The sequence below is a fragment of the Cervus canadensis genome, chromosome 3, assembly GCF_019320065.1.
Source record: "Cervus canadensis isolate Bull #8, Minnesota chromosome 3, ASM1932006v1, whole genome shotgun sequence".
Classification (NCBI taxonomy): Eukaryota; Metazoa; Chordata; class Mammalia; order Artiodactyla; family Cervidae; genus Cervus; species Cervus canadensis.
The window spans coordinates 53,261,479-53,276,837 of NC_057388.1; the positions used below are offsets into that span (position 1 = coordinate 53,261,479).

The 15,359-nt window shown below is 40.9% G+C and overlaps 1 protein-coding gene across 3 annotated transcripts in view; it reads left to right on the forward strand.

Moving 5' to 3' along the window:
• DOCK4 (dedicator of cytokinesis 4) overlaps window positions 1-15,359 on the forward strand; it is a 471,517-nt gene that overhangs the window by 319,394 nt on the left and 136,764 nt on the right. For all 3 annotated transcript variants that reach the window (XM_043463173.1, XM_043463171.1, XM_043463172.1), the window contains exons 18-22: window positions 5,076-5,173; window positions 5,281-5,364; window positions 5,630-5,730; window positions 8,547-8,628; window positions 10,084-10,254. In XM_043463173.1, the coding sequence (XP_043319108.1) occupies window positions 5,076-5,173; window positions 5,281-5,364; window positions 5,630-5,730; window positions 8,547-8,628; window positions 10,084-10,254 (536 nt within the window). The remainder of the gene's footprint in view (window positions 1-5,075; window positions 5,174-5,280; window positions 5,365-5,629; window positions 5,731-8,546; window positions 8,629-10,083; window positions 10,255-15,359) is intronic.

The window sequence follows — 15,359 nt, forward strand, 5'->3', positions numbered from 1 at the left end:
TGGCAAAGAATCTGCCTGCAATGCTAGAGATGCAGGTTCAATCCCTGAATCAGGAAGATCCCTTGGAGCAGGAACTGGCAACTCACTCCAGTCTTCTTGCCTGGAGAATTCCATGGACAGAGGAATCTGGTGGGCTACAGTCCATAGGGTCGCAAAGAGTCAGACATGACTGAGCATGCACACACCACCACCACCACAAAACATCTAAGAAAAGAAGTTCTTTCTTCTGTGTCATACAGCTTAGCCCAGCCTACACTAAACAAGCTCAGAACACTCACAGTAGCTTACAGTTGGGCAAAATTATCTAACACAGAGCCTATTTTATAATAAAATGTTGAATGTCTCACATAACTTATTGGATACTGTACTGAGAGTGAAAAGCAGAATGGTTGTATTAATAACCATATTGCTTCTTTACCTTCATAATCACTTGGCTGTCTGGGATCTGCGGCTCAATGCTCAGCATCATAGGAGGCTGTTGTATTGCATGTAGCTAACCCAGGAAAAGATCAGAACTCAAAAATTGAAGTATAGTTTCTAAATGATTTCATACCACTTTTGCACCCATGTAAAGTCAAAAATCTGAAGTCAAACCATAGTAAGTCAGGGCTCTGTATTGTTAGGCAAAATATGCTCCTGTGCTTAAACTTTTTAAAGTGTTATTATTACTTTCTTCTGTGTCATACAGTAAGAAATACATATATTTTCTCAGAACGTGGAATGAGAAAATAAGCAAATTTTGTTGTTATTATAATGACCACTTTTAATGATACCACCCAATTTGTCAAACAGTGCTACTGTATTTATATAGCATCTTGGCAAATTGTTTTTTTTACATTTATATTGGATTTCATTTCTCCCCTTCCCAAGGTATTTTTAGAGACATATTTTAAAAAATAAACTATGTAATTTATTTTTAGTAAATTTGATTGAAGGTAGCTATTGCCAAGTTAGGTCATTACACCAGACTATCAGTATTCAGTGGTTAATGATCTTACTTAAATAAAACCTTCATTGACAGAATTCTGTAATGACTATACAGCATTTACCAAATCTCAGGCCTTTTTTTGTGAGAGGAGTCTAACCCCATAGAGGTTGTGAAAATAATAAAATCAACGTTATTGACTCCCTTAGGTGGTATTGTCATTCGTCCTATATGGATGAGTTGTGTGTCTCTAAAGAATCTGCTTCATATTTAACTCTCTGCCTCCATTAGATTATTTTCAGCTGGTATTAGTTGTCAGTTACTGCTGTAGTAATTACTATAAACTTATTGGCTTAAAACAATTATTTGTTATCTTATAATTTTGGAAGTCGAAAGTCTGCAATCTTATTCCCTGGGCTAAAATCAAGGTGTTAGCGGGGCCACGTTCCCTCTTGAAATCTCTAGGAGGGAATCCCTTTACTTACCTTTCCTAGCTCCTAGGAACCACCTGTATTCCCTGGCTACAGGCCCCTTTCTCCATCTTCCAAGACAGCAACAAAGCATATTCAGATCTCTCTGACTCTGATCATCTTCCATCTTTTAAGGACCCCTGTGATGAGAGTGCTCCTACCAAATCATCCAGGATAATACCCCATTTAAAAGATCTTTAACTTAATCACACTTGTAAAACTCTTTTGTCAGTTAAGATAAATCCATGGATTAGAATATGGACATCTTTGGGGGCCATTATTCTTCCAAAGATATAAACCTAACAATAGATTCTCTGCCGTGAAAATATTTGGCACTGCCTGCTTAATTATTTCTAGTTCTAGGGTTTAGGCTATTAGACAGAACTGTGAACATAAGACAGAAGGAAACAAATCCTGATAACTAGAAGCTGCTGCTCTGTAAAAGCAGAGAACATTTTTCAAGTAAATAAACTATTCACGAAGTCATTAAATTAAACATCTCGCTATATAGAAAGCATTATTGAAGACTAATAAGTGCTTAATTACCATTGTGACTTTGATTAACCTTGTCAATGTTGAACAGCTCAAAATGAGGCAGGAAATGAATAGTGTGTTTAAAGACATGGGACAGAGGAAGGAAGGAAGTTCTTTTTTCTGAAATTTACATGCTAGACACATGCCTCTGCGTAGAAGTAATCCACTTCCAAATTGGAATTAAATTGCTTTGTATTCATTTTACTCGACTTGGAAAATATACAAATCCCATTTCCATTACAGTTGGGCATTTAGTAAGTGATGTGGTCTCTAGGACAGTTTTCCTAGAGCAGATTTGCATTTCAGGATTTCTAAAGTGTGTCTGTCTACACGTTCTGTGTGTTCCAGTGTCGTTCTTAGATAGCATAGTGAGGCTAGTGCACTGGCTGGACTGGACATCTGTGATTGCCAGATCAAGGAAATATTTTAAGTTTCTTAAAGGTGAGGATCAGAAAAGGAACCACTTAACTTGTTTGTTAGCTTCCTTGGACTGTTAGAAACAACTTTTTAAAACGTTAAGAAAAAATGAAAACAATGTTTAAATTCAGTCTAATATTTGTGCCCATACTGACTGCTCCATATCCCCCCCTCCCCCCAGTAACAGGTGGTTTATTCAGTCTCTTCCTGAGACTGTGGTTTTAAAAAAAAAAATAGGGATCAGGTCATCCACCTATTTTATAGCTCTTGGCAGACCAGGCATACAGTCAGTACACACTTAAATGATAGTTGAATGGAATGTATAAAATTCTCATTTTCAGTAATAGATCCTAGCTGCAAAATTGCAACTGATGTATCTTCAAAGGGCTATAATAAAGACCTAAGAGATGATAATTTTGACTTGATTCTGAGTACATGGCATACATGATTAATTGTGTCTAGATGGACAAAGTATAACACTTTATTCTCCTTTTGGCTCCATTGGGAGCAGTCTAACAATTCCTCAGACTTCTTGCAGGAAAGATGAATAGCCCCACCCTGGACCGCTGTCATCTGCTATCCGGCTCTGCTGATGACAGTCCTATCCTTGGTCCTTTACTGATGCCACTTTGCAGCCCATAGAGCCTCCTTCTTCCTCTGCACAGGGTCCACCCCTCACATTGGATGCTCCTGCAAAGGCCTCATTCTAAAGGGCAGGGAGAGAGAAGAAGGGGACAGACCCGGATGGGAGGGGGATTGGGAAGTGAATGGCAGGGCAAATTGTAAAAGAGGGCTGCCAGGGAAGGAGGCAGGCATCCTGAAGCTAGATGCGGGAAGTCGGAGCGGGGCAGCAAGCAGACCAGGAGAGTCCTGGAGAACTTTCTTTAGTCATCTGGTCTCACCCTGTAGAATCTCTCATCTAAATGTAACCGATCATATTTTAAAATGTTTCAGTCATACCTCCAGAACGTCTGAGTTAGACATGAATGTTCAACATTTTCAGGGTTTTCTGCTATAAAATAATCATAAATTTCTTTTTCAATGTCAGTTTTTGAAAAATTCCCTCATTTTTTCTAATTCTAAATCTTCCCTTCCTCATCCCCCTATTTGTTACAGAAAAATATTCCTATTTAGTGCTAAGTTTCCTACTTTTGGTTCCTTTGTGAAGTTTTTCCCTTGAAATTGGCTTTGGTGGAGGTTGCTTCTACTTCCTCTTGAGATTCTCATGTTTTTTCTCTTTATTTACTGTGTATGTTAGATGCTCCATTGCTTCCAACTCTTTGTGACTCTATGGACTGTAGCCCACAAGGCTCCTCTGTCCATAGGATTCTCCAGGCAAGGATACTGGAGTGGGTAGCCATTTCCTTCTCCAGAAGATCTTCCTGACCTAGGGATCTTTATTTATTACATCATATTTTCTTTCTTATCATAACTGCTTCCTTGATTTTTTTGGATTATTTGTTGTTATGGTTGGTGTTTGTATTTTTTAGTCTTTCTTGCCTCTTGGCAAGTCCCATTCAAGTTTCTCCTGAAACAAGTGCTTTGAAGCAGAAAACCCCTGCTGGCTTCTCTCATGGCTTCTCTAGTGTCTCAGCCCCACTGGGCACCAGGAGAATAGTCCTGGGCACGTCCTGCTTCCATGAGCCTTGTCAGTTGTTACTGCTGTCATTGGCCTCCGATGCCACTGACTCCTTGTTCCCTTTGGAGACCAGTGAAGATGGGTGCCATGTGCAGGAGCTTCTGCCCGGGAAGGAGGAGGAAAGGATTTATTCCCTCACCAGTGAAGAGGTTCCCTGAGGACTCTGCTGGACACAGGGCTCACATGTTGTCAGGTCAGAAAGAAAAGGGAATTGAAGAGCTGGGAGCTGCTCTTGCCCAGAGTCTAGGGTGGAAGATGATCACAGAGTCCAGGAATTGGCCCTCTCAGGTCCAAGGGCTCATTTGATGGTCTGACAGTTGACTGGACTTGTCATCACTGTATGGTTTCCCAGGTGTCTCTCTGGTTAAAACCCATCCGCCAATGCAGGAGACACAGGTTCGATCCCTGGGTCAAGAAGATCTTCTGGAGGAGGGCATGACAACCCAGTCCAGTATTCTTGCCTAGAGAATTCCATGGCCAGAGGAGCCTGGTGGGCTACAGTCCATAGTGTTGCAAAGAGACCCAACTGAAGCAACTTGGCATGGCATGGCATGGCTTCATTCTGCAGGAACCTTCTCGTCCTGCCAGGTTTGGGTCACATTGTCAAGAAGACCTTCATTGCCAAATGGAATTGGTTGCTTGGCCAAGTGCTATGTCTTGGGAACAGAAAAATGAATCAAGTGGGATCCCAGCCCTCAAGTCTCCCAGTTTAATTGGAGGAGTTAGAAAATTCTTCAACCAGTACTTACCAACTGCCTGCTGTGTGCCTCCTCTGTTCCAGCGCTAGCACTGTTAGGGCCAAACTCAATGTGGTTTTTTTCTCTTGGAGTTTACAGTCTTTGGGCAAATACAAGTAGCCTGAGAACTGAAGGATAAGCAAGAGTTTGTCAGTCAAGGGCACTGGGAAGGGAGAAAGAGAAGACACTGTAACAAATGCCATCTTAGAGGGTTAGTTGGAGTCTGGGGGAGCCTGCAGTTTGGGTGACCAGGTGGAAACATATTTAAGAATTCAGTGTTTACCAGTTAGAACACTTTCCTGTGAGAGCCTGTTCTCTATCAAGGCAACAATCTTCCTTTTCTATTTGGACAGGTGATATGCTTGATCTTTTGAAATGGAGAACCCACCCAGACAAGATCACAGGCTGTCTCTCTAAATTAAAAGAAATTGATGGCTCCGAGATAGTAAAGGTAAATGCATCCTGTTATCCTTCTCTTAGAAATTTGTGGGATAAAGAATATTTAGAGGGGAAATACAGAGGATATTTTATTTATGCTTTTACTTCTTTATCCAACAGTTTCTGCAAGATACACTGGATACCTTATTTGGAATTTTAGATGAAAATTCCCAAAAATATGGGTCTAAAGTGTTTGATTCATTGGTGAGTTTAAATTAACTTTTTACCTTAATTTTGTCTTTAAATCTCGACTTTCATAAGACCATTTTAGGAATGTGCACTTAATAGAATGAGCTCACTTGAAAAGAAACCTTCCCAAATCAAAAAAAAAAAAAAGAGAGAGAGAGAAAAGAAAAACACAACAAAAAAACAAACAAAAAAAAAAGAAGAAGAAACCTTCCCACTCCCCTGCCAAAAAAGTTCTTGGTTTGCATTCAGTTTTGTAAAACTCTGTTTTGTTTTGTTTTAGGTTCACATAATCAATTTGCTGCAAGATAGCAAATTTCATCATTTTAAACCTGTAATGGACACTTACATTGAGAGTCATTTTGCTGGGGCACTTGCATACAGGTAAGGTCCTTTATCTTGTAATTGGTTTAGAAACAGTTTCTTTTGAACTTTTTAAAGCAGAACCAGCTATATAGGAAAATTTAAAAGAGAGTGTAGGAAGAAATGAAGTACAGCTACTCAAGTGTCTCTTGAGACAGTATCTTCCTTTTTCACACACTTTTTTTTGATGGCTGAAACTTATTTTGATTAAAAAGGAGCGGAGGTGGGGGGGGGAGGTGGGGGTGGGGGGAGAACTTCCTGAGTTCTAGTCCTGAAAAACCTAAAATATGTTTTCTTCTTGCCTCTGTTTCACTTGGTCTTCTCTAGTCTAAAATACCTGGTTGTTTCTTTTTTTTTTTAAATTTATTTATTTATTTTTTCAGTGGGTTTTGTCATACATTGATATGAATCAGCCATAGATTTACACGTATTCCCCATCCCGATCCCCCCTCCCACCTCCCTCTCCACCCGATTCCTCTGGGTCTTCCCAGTGCACCAGGCCCGAGCACTTGTCTCATGCATCCCACCTGGGCTGGTGATCTGTTTCACCATAGATAGTATACATGCTGTTCTTTTGAGACATCCCACCCTCACCTTCTCCCACAGAGTTCAAAAGTCTGTTCTGTACTTCTGTGTCTCTTTTTCTGTTTTGCATATAGGGTTGTCGTTACCATCTTTCTAAATTCCATATATATGTGTTAGTATGCTGTAATGTTCTTTATCTTTCTGGCTTACTTCACTCTGTATAATGGGCTCCAGTTTCATCCATCTCATTAGGACTGGTTCAAATGAATTCTTTTTGACGGCTGAGTAATATTCCATGGTGTATATGTACCACAGCTTCCTTATCCATTCATCTGCTGATGGACATCTAGGTTGCTGGTTGTTTCATTTTGACAGTCAAGAACCCCATTTAATCATCACACTCCTTGGTAATTCTAGATGTTTTTAAGAAAGAAATACAATGGGAAAACAGCCTTTGCAATCATCCATTTTAAAGTCCTTTGTTCATCCGTTTGTTAATATTTGTTGAGTGCCTCCTGCATGCCAGGCACTAAGTTTTGTGCTGATCATATGAAGAGCTGACCCGTGGATGCAAGGAGTTCAGTTATTAGACTCTATCCTTTGTTACCAGCTGCCATTTTAACTGCTGCTCCTTTCTTATCAGCTCAGATAAGGCAAGCAAACTAAAAGTGAATGAATAATGACATGCTGTAGCTGGTACCTGCCTACATGTAGCCTAGAAGATTGGCTCCCCTCTTTCTGTCCTGTGGGTGACATCTTCCTGGTCATGGGCCTGCTTAAATACAGCCCTGAAATGTACCCCAAAGTTCCGTCTCCCCATTCCACTGCCGTCATTGCTATTCTGCCAGGTTTTTTTTAGTTTATAATTGTTGTTTTTTATTAGAGGATAATTGCTTTACAATGTTGTGTTAGTTCCTGCTACACAACAACATGAATCAGTATGTATACATATATCTCCTCCCTAGCCTCCCACCACCGCCCCCCATCCCACCGCTTTAGGGTGTCACAGAGCACCGAGCCCAGCTCCCTATGTTATACAGCAGCTGCCAGTGCTTTTATCTTATACACTAAACACCTGTGGGTATGTGCACGTAGTCATCTATTCCTAGAGGTGCGTTAAAGGGGCATGGAATCAGGGCTTTGCCCTTTCTCCCCATCTGTGTGCTGTATAGAAGATAGTAGGTAATCAGCTAAGCATTTCATCCAGTTCCTTTGGTTGTTTGCTTCCATAGCCTGGTAAGATTTACACCTCTGACGTTTAAGTGAATGGAGTCATTTTTGCAAGACTTGGCCTTCTACCGACATGAGTTTTTCCAAGGGTGAAATGTTTGAGCAAGGATAGTTTTGCCCATGACCTAACAGTTTGGGCCCTGGTGTGAGGGGTCACCATTCTGACTGACACTGTCACTGGAAACTAGAAAACAGTGGTGTAAACTTCAGATTAGCCAGGAAGGCAGCTGATCAGTTCTAATAAGACAAATAAGGCCCACGGAATCTTCATGGGCCAGAATCATGACCACTCATCCTCAAAAGTAGTGTTCCCATCAGCATCTATCAACTGGAGCAACCATGAATTCTCCTCGGACAGAGAGAAAATTTTAAAAAATTGCTGTTTTCTAGATGCCAAGAATTGGCCGGTGTTAAAGGTCACGTAACTGCAATCTTGAGAATTTAAGGGGTGGAGGTTAATTCAATTTTTGTTTCTTAAAACAATAAAACTTCTAAAAATTACTTGGAAAAAATAAAACTTGGCTTTTCTGGAAATTACTAGGGCATTCTCTGATGGTAAGCCTCATTCTTCCCACAGGTCAGAGAATTGGCTTGTTAAGTCCATGGGGTTGTGATTTGAAATGAGGAGGTGGTACCTTTATCCTTCCCCACATCTCCTTTTGCCTCCCGCTAAATATTTCATCCAAATTAGGATTTCACTGGGGAGGAAATCCTAATTAGCAGTTGTCCGAGATTGACCGTGGCAGTCAGATTCAGACACTGCCCTGGCTGGAGTCCTTTCTTCTGATATTTGTGTTCACTCATTGGAAGCATGGCCAGAAGCAGCAGGGCTCATGGAATATGTCCAGATTGAAAGGAATCTCGCTGGGAGGAAATGTTGTTTCTCTCTTCAGCTTCAAAAGAGGGATAATGATGTTGATATGCAGACTTTGTAAACTTATCATATTATAACAGTTTGACAGAAACGTTGAGAACTGATGGAAAATGACACCTCCTTGTGATAAAAATAAGTGTTTGATTTGTTGGCTTCTAATTGAGAATGAGACCAAGTCTCCCTTCTGCACATTTCCCCTGTATTTTAGAGATCTCATCAAAGTACTCAAGTGGTATGTGGACCGGATCACAGAAGCGGAGAGACAAGAGCACATCCAAGAGGTGTTGAAGGTAATGACATGCTGTGGATAGCATGTCGTAGCCCAGCAGCCCACTGCTGCGTGGCAATGCCTAAGCAAATTGGTTTCCTCTACACAGACAGTAATTGCTGATGATGTATCACTGACATTCCAGTGCAATGATCTTAATCAGTTTGTGGCTTCTCTGGAGGTGATGAGATTTGAAAAGAACTTTGCCAGACTCACCCACTGGAACCTCCCTGGCATTAAATCCTTACTCCTCCAGGCTCTGAACACTTGAAATCTAGAAGGAAGGATTGAGAAGACAAGACTGCAGATGAGCAGTTAAGCTTAGAATTTCCCTGTTCTTGCTTCTACCACCCTGACAGAGACCATCTGAGAACCATTTGTCTTACATTTTAAGGGCTTCCCTGGTAGGTCTGCTGGTAAAGAATCCATCTGCAATGCAGGAGACCCCAGTTCAATTCCTGGATTGGGAAGATCCCCTGGAGAAGGGATAGGTTACCCACTCCGGTATTCATGGGCTTCCCTGGTGGCTCAGATGGCAAAGAATCTACCTGCAATGTGGGAGACCTGGCTTCGATCCCTTGGTTGGGAAGATCCCCTGGAGGAGGGCATGGCAACCCAATCCAGTATTCTTGCCTGGAGGATGGCTTAGCAGGGATCATAATGAGGAAACCTGAGGTTTTACGGGGTCTTGTGATTTAACACTGCCCATATCTCTGGGCCCTACGAGCTCTGTGTATATGAAGATGTTGATACCTTTCTTGCAACATATTTGTAAAGAATCTACCAATAGATTCTTTTTTAAATTAGTTAATTGATTTTAATTGGAGGGCAATTACTTTGCAATATTGTGATGGCTTTTGCCATACATCATCATGAATCCGCCACAGATATGCATGTGTCCCCTGCATTCTGAACCCCTCTCTTACCTCCCTCCCATCTGTCAACAGATTCTTAAGAGGTTTGTCCAGTAACAGCCTTGGCAGCCTTTTGATTTCTGTAATTGAGTACATAGTATTTGATGTCAGTAGGTAAAAGTAAACAGGTGTACATTCTGAAAAACAAGCATTTTACTCATCATAAATTTGTCATTTGGGGCTGATTGAAGGTAAAATGCAAGTGGCAAGAGAACCTACCAGCAAAGCAGAATTATTTTTGAAAAACAGACCACCGTATCTTTGTTAATTATACTAAAAAAAATCATCTGAGGATCAAAACCATTTAATGTTAATACCTCTTTAAGAATTATATAGAATTTAAAAATTATCTATATGTTTGTTTCCTCTCATTAGGCATTAGAGAAAAACAGCTCTTTCTCTATGAGTAAATACTGTTCAAAAATTACACAGGGCCTTAGTACTTAAATCAATAATTTAAAAGTCTAATGTTGTACTATAGTTTTGTGTTGGGTCATTGTTAAATAAATACCTTTGATTTTTTTTTTTTTTTGAAACTAACATTTTAAAAATTTTGTTTTAAGGCCCAAGAATATATTTTTAAGTATATTGTTCAGTCTCGAAGGCTGTTTTCCCTTGCCACCGGAGGACAGAATGAGGAGGAATTTCGCTGCTGTATTCAGGAGCTGCTCATGTCAGTTCGTTTTTTTCTTTCACAAGAAAGCAAAGGATCTGGAGCATTATCTCAATCACAGGTAATTTTTTTTTCATCTCTGCTGAATGGAGGAAAAAATGAGTCCAATTTATTTGTTTTTACATAGCCACCTAAGTGAATATTTTCTCCATCAGCATTTCATAACTCCAGGTTATATTTGTAGCTTAAATGACTCGGAATAGCCTTTTAAAAAGTCCCCCAGCTTCTGAGCACCAGCAGAGCAAAAGTTGGTAATGTCTTTCTTTGGACTGTTATCACCCCAAATGGAGAGCCTGTTGGTTTGCATCGGCCTCCATTCCAGTTTCTAGAACTCACACTGCTGATTGGAGACACCCTGTCAGTGTCACCTGTGGGGAGGAATTTTTCTCTAACTCGTCTGCTACTGGAAGGACTGATGCTGAAGCTCCAATCTTTTGGCCACCTGATGTGAAGAGCTGACTCAGGAAGGCAAGACTGAGGGCAGGGGGAGAAGAGGGTGACAGAGGATGAGACGGTTGGATGGCATCACTGACTCAATGGACATGAGTTTGTGCAAACTCCGAAAGATAGTGGAGGACAGAGAAGCCTGATGTGCTGCAGTCCATGGGGTCATAAAGAGTATTGTTTTGAGCAACAAAAACAACAATCTGCTGCAGTTGTTTCCCCCAAGCCTGCCTTTTTGTTTTTTTTGGTACACTGTGTGACCAGTTCCCCAACCAGGGATGGAACCCAATCCCGGGAATGAGACTGGTGAGTCCTAACCACTGGACCGCCGGAGAATTCCCTCGTGCTGCATTTTAATCCCTGCACTTGAGGCTCATTGTACTGGTCTCGGCTAAACTGCATGTTGTTTTGTTTCCAGTTGACCCTAATCATCCTGGGAGTTACTCTATCACCAGTGCTCAGCGGTCGCTGCCAAAGTATATTACCAGGAGTAGCTCTCATGTTTTGTTTAAGAACAGGATCTATCTACTTTTCAAATAGTTGTGCCAAGAGGTCATTGTGCTGTGAGATCATTCTGAATACCTTTCTCTACACTTTCTTGATACTTCTTGTACCTGTTTAATTCTAATAACTTGATTAAAAAACCCGTTCAGATGGGGAAGCAACTTCCTTATTACCCTCCCCTGGAGACTTGAGACTTACAATCACTGTGAATTTGGATACAAAAAGGGATAGTAGGAAACTAGATCCCTAGGAGTATTGTTGTAACTTGGTGTTGTTTGCCATTTGGAAGGCATTAATATCTAAAGGCAAAACACTAGAAATGTACAACCCCCCCTACAATAATAATGCCGTGTTTTTCTGACTGTTTGGGAGCTGTTCTTGTTACTTTCTTCTTTGCAGAGGTGGACTTCTCTTCCATCTGGGTAGGGATGTTGTTATTTAGTCACTAAGTCGTGTCTGACTCTTCTGCGACCCCACAGACTATAGCCTACCAGGCTGCTCTGTCCATGGGATTTTCCAGGCAAAAATACTGGAGTGGGTTACCATTTCCTTCTCCAGGGGATCTTCCCAACCCAGGGATCAAACCCGTGTCTCCTGAGTTGCAGGTGGATTCTTTTACCACTGAGCTACCGGGGAAGCCCCTGGGTAAGGATATGGGCTCTTTTAATATCATTTTGGCTTCTCTTGTCAATGGTACAATCACTGAACTTTAGGAGACTTGCCAGAGATCTCAATGTCAAGTTGCCAACTAATCAAACCTTACTTACCAGCTGGTGATATTTGAAAAGGATATTCCAACAGGCTAACCATATATTCCTTTAGATCAATATTCTCATAAGTTCACTACTTTTATAAAAACTGTTGAAAATTTCAGTTTTCATTTTGAGATTTTTCATTAAAAAAAAAAAGAAAAACCTCTATCAAGGATATAACATACCTAATTCATATCTGAAAAATATTCTCTCAAGAGTAATCTTAAATCATGGTTTCTCAAATGAGAATGTCTTGCTATGGACTCATGAGATTTTTTTTTTCTTCTTTAAAGTTAGAGAAACATTCTTTTACCTTAGTTATGTTACACTGAATCCTAGCCATCACTCTGAGAAATTTGGGCTCTGAGGGACAGCCGTGATATAGAGCAGCTTCCTTTTCTATATTTAACCTCCAACTGCTTTTGATTCTCTAAATTCTACCCCTCCATCAGGATAGTGAAGCAGTTGGGACCTCCCTGGACGTGCAGTGGTTAAGACTTCACCTTCCAATGCAGGGTGTGTGGGCTGTATCCCTGGTTGGGGTAGTAAGATCCCAAATGCCTTGGGGCATGGCCAAAGAAAAATTAAAATATTAAAATAACTTTTTTTTAAAATAGTGAAACTGCTGCACCTTCAAAGAATCATATTTGATTCTTCATTTTTGACTGTTAGCTTTTTATCAGGAGATAATATATAAAATGTGTACATAGTTTCTTAGTTTGGTGCTAAGAGAAAATTTCTATAAATAAGCAGTTAGTTTTCTTCATTAAGCAAGGAGGACTTTGTCCCTCTATATTTTGGGAGGAAGGAGAATTTTAAACACTTCTTCCCATTCCAAGTCCCCATTTGACCCCACACTGTCATTGCTCTCTCTTCTAAGATGGAAGGTGTCACTAATCTGATTGATCCCATACGTTAGGTTTCTGTCACTGCGCAACAGATGACCATGATAGTGTTCAGTTCAGTTCAGTTCGGTTGCCCAGTCGTGTCCGACTCTTTGTGACCCCATGAACCGCAGCACGCCAGGCCTCCCTGTCCATCACCAACTCCCGGAGTCCACCCAAACCCATGTCCATTGAGTCGATGATGCCATCCATCCATCTCATCCTCTGTTGTCCCCTTCTCCTCCTGCCTTCAGTCTTACCCAGCATCAGGGTCTTTTCAAATGATACAGCTCTTCGCATCAGGTGGCCAAAGTATTGGAGTTTCAACTTCAACATCAGTCCTTCCAAGCAACACTCAGGACTGATCTCCTTTAGGATGGACTGATTGGATCTCCTTGTAGTCCAAGGGACTCTCAAGAGTCTTCACCAACACCACAGTTCAAAAGCATCAATTCTTCAGCACTCAGCTTTCTTTATAGTCCAACTCTCACATCCATACATGACCACTGGAAAAACTATAGCTTTGACTAGACGGACCTTTGTTGGCAAAGTTATGTCTCTGCTTTTTAATATGCTGTCTAGGTTCGTCATAACTTTCCTTCCAAGGAGTAAGCGTCTTTTAATTTCATGGCTGCAATCACCATCTGCAGTGATTTTGGAGCCCATAAAAATAAAGTCAGCCACTGTTTCCACCGTTTCCCCATCTATTTCCCATGAAGTGATGGGACCAGATGCCATGATCTTAGTTTTCTGAATGTTGAACTTTAAGCCAACTTTTTTGCTCTCCTCTTTCACTTTCATCAAGAGGCTCTTCAGTTCTTTGCTTTCTGCCATAAGGGTGGTGTCATCTGCATATCTGAGGTTATTGATATTTCTCCTGGCAGTCTTGATTCCAGCTTGTGCTTCCTCCAGCCCAGCGTTTCTCATGATGGTGTTATGACACCCATTTATCAGGTCAGATTCTGTAGATCAAAAGATGTGGTCGAATTTTTGGCTTAGGGTTTCCTGTAGCCAATATCAAGGGGTTGGCTTTGACGGCTTATCTGGAGGCTTTCGGGAGGAATTCACCTTCTAGATCTTTCAGACTTCAGACAGGAATCAGTTTCCTTATGAGTGAGAGTCCCATTTCCTTGCTGGCTGTCAGCCAGAGGTGGGGAAGGAGCTGGGTGCTCTTAGCTCCTAGAGACCACACATTCCTTGGTTTATGGCCCCTCCAATCCTCAAAGCCAGGCACAGTTTATCAAATCTTTCTCATGCTTCAAATCTCTGAGTTCCCCTACCATGTGCCAGAGAACACTTCTGCCTGGGAACAGCATCAGGGGACAGATTTCTTGGAGATCATCTTGGAACTCTGCCTACCGTGTCCAGAGCCGAGGATAGCCATTGGTCTGGATTCTTGCCTTAAACACAAAAGTCCCAGTTTCCTTGCTCCATTTTGGATTTTTTCCATGTGAGTTACAACTCAGCAAATTCTGTCTCCTGGAGGCAGAATAGGCCATCCCAGCAATCCTTCCAGTTGGATCAGTAGACAGCTGCTCTGTAGAGCTGGTACTGCTTGGAGGTTCATTTGGTCCTCCTGGCCTAAGCCCAGCCTGTTAATGATTCTGTCGTTGGGAGCAGGACAGAAGACTAACTCAGCTGTCTGTAGTTCATTCCAAAGGCAGCTCTCTACCCTGGGAACCCCCAAAAAAGAAGAATGGTGGAAGGCATTCAGCCCTGAGACCCTGCCCCAAATTCCTATTAATTATCTTTTCTCTTTTTGTCTTGGCTACGAGGAAGATCAAAACAATATTGTGTTTTTATTATTTGCAGTAGAAATCTTTAGCTTAGATACCTGTACAAGTCTCTTTCTACCCTCATCACAAGGTCCTTTTTTCTTTATCTTTTTAAATAATTGTATCTTACACTGCAGGCACAAATATCTTTTTGAAATAAAGAGGTATAAATAAAGAATTGATGCATACATTAAGGGATTTCTGAGGAACATCAAGTTAGGTGATTTTTCAGTGATCAGAAAGCTGGCCTCATTTACTCTTTTTAAACTTCATCTTATGACTCAATTCTTTGCAGAGTGAAATGAAGGTTATATAAATAAAGTCTTTACCAAAAAATATCAAGTAATTAATTTTAAAAGCATTCAAGTAAATCTATAATTTTTAAAAGTCAAAGGGAGAACATAGCTGCTGACCCTGAGCATTCTGATGGTTCTGATATCAAAAACAGGTCTCAGCTCTTCAACGTATTTCTGCTACCGCTATATAGGTAGATACCAGAGTCCACAAATTTGAATTCGATTCTGTGTTTGAATCATCAGCACATGGAAACCTGACCCACTTTCTGCTGGTGTCAGATCTCATTGGTGAATCCGACAGCCATTGAATCTCAGCATATTAGAAACATGTGCCTCTTCCTCCACCAGGTGGTTGATCAATTTTTCTTTCCACTGCCCTCCTTTTGTGGAATTTTAAAAGGCTGAGTTTGTTTTGATGTGCAGTCTTAGCCCAATTTTTAAAAGTATGCCCCTCAGGGTTTGATGTTAGCACCTATTTTTTTTCTTTTAAAAAATAACAATCAGGTTTCTT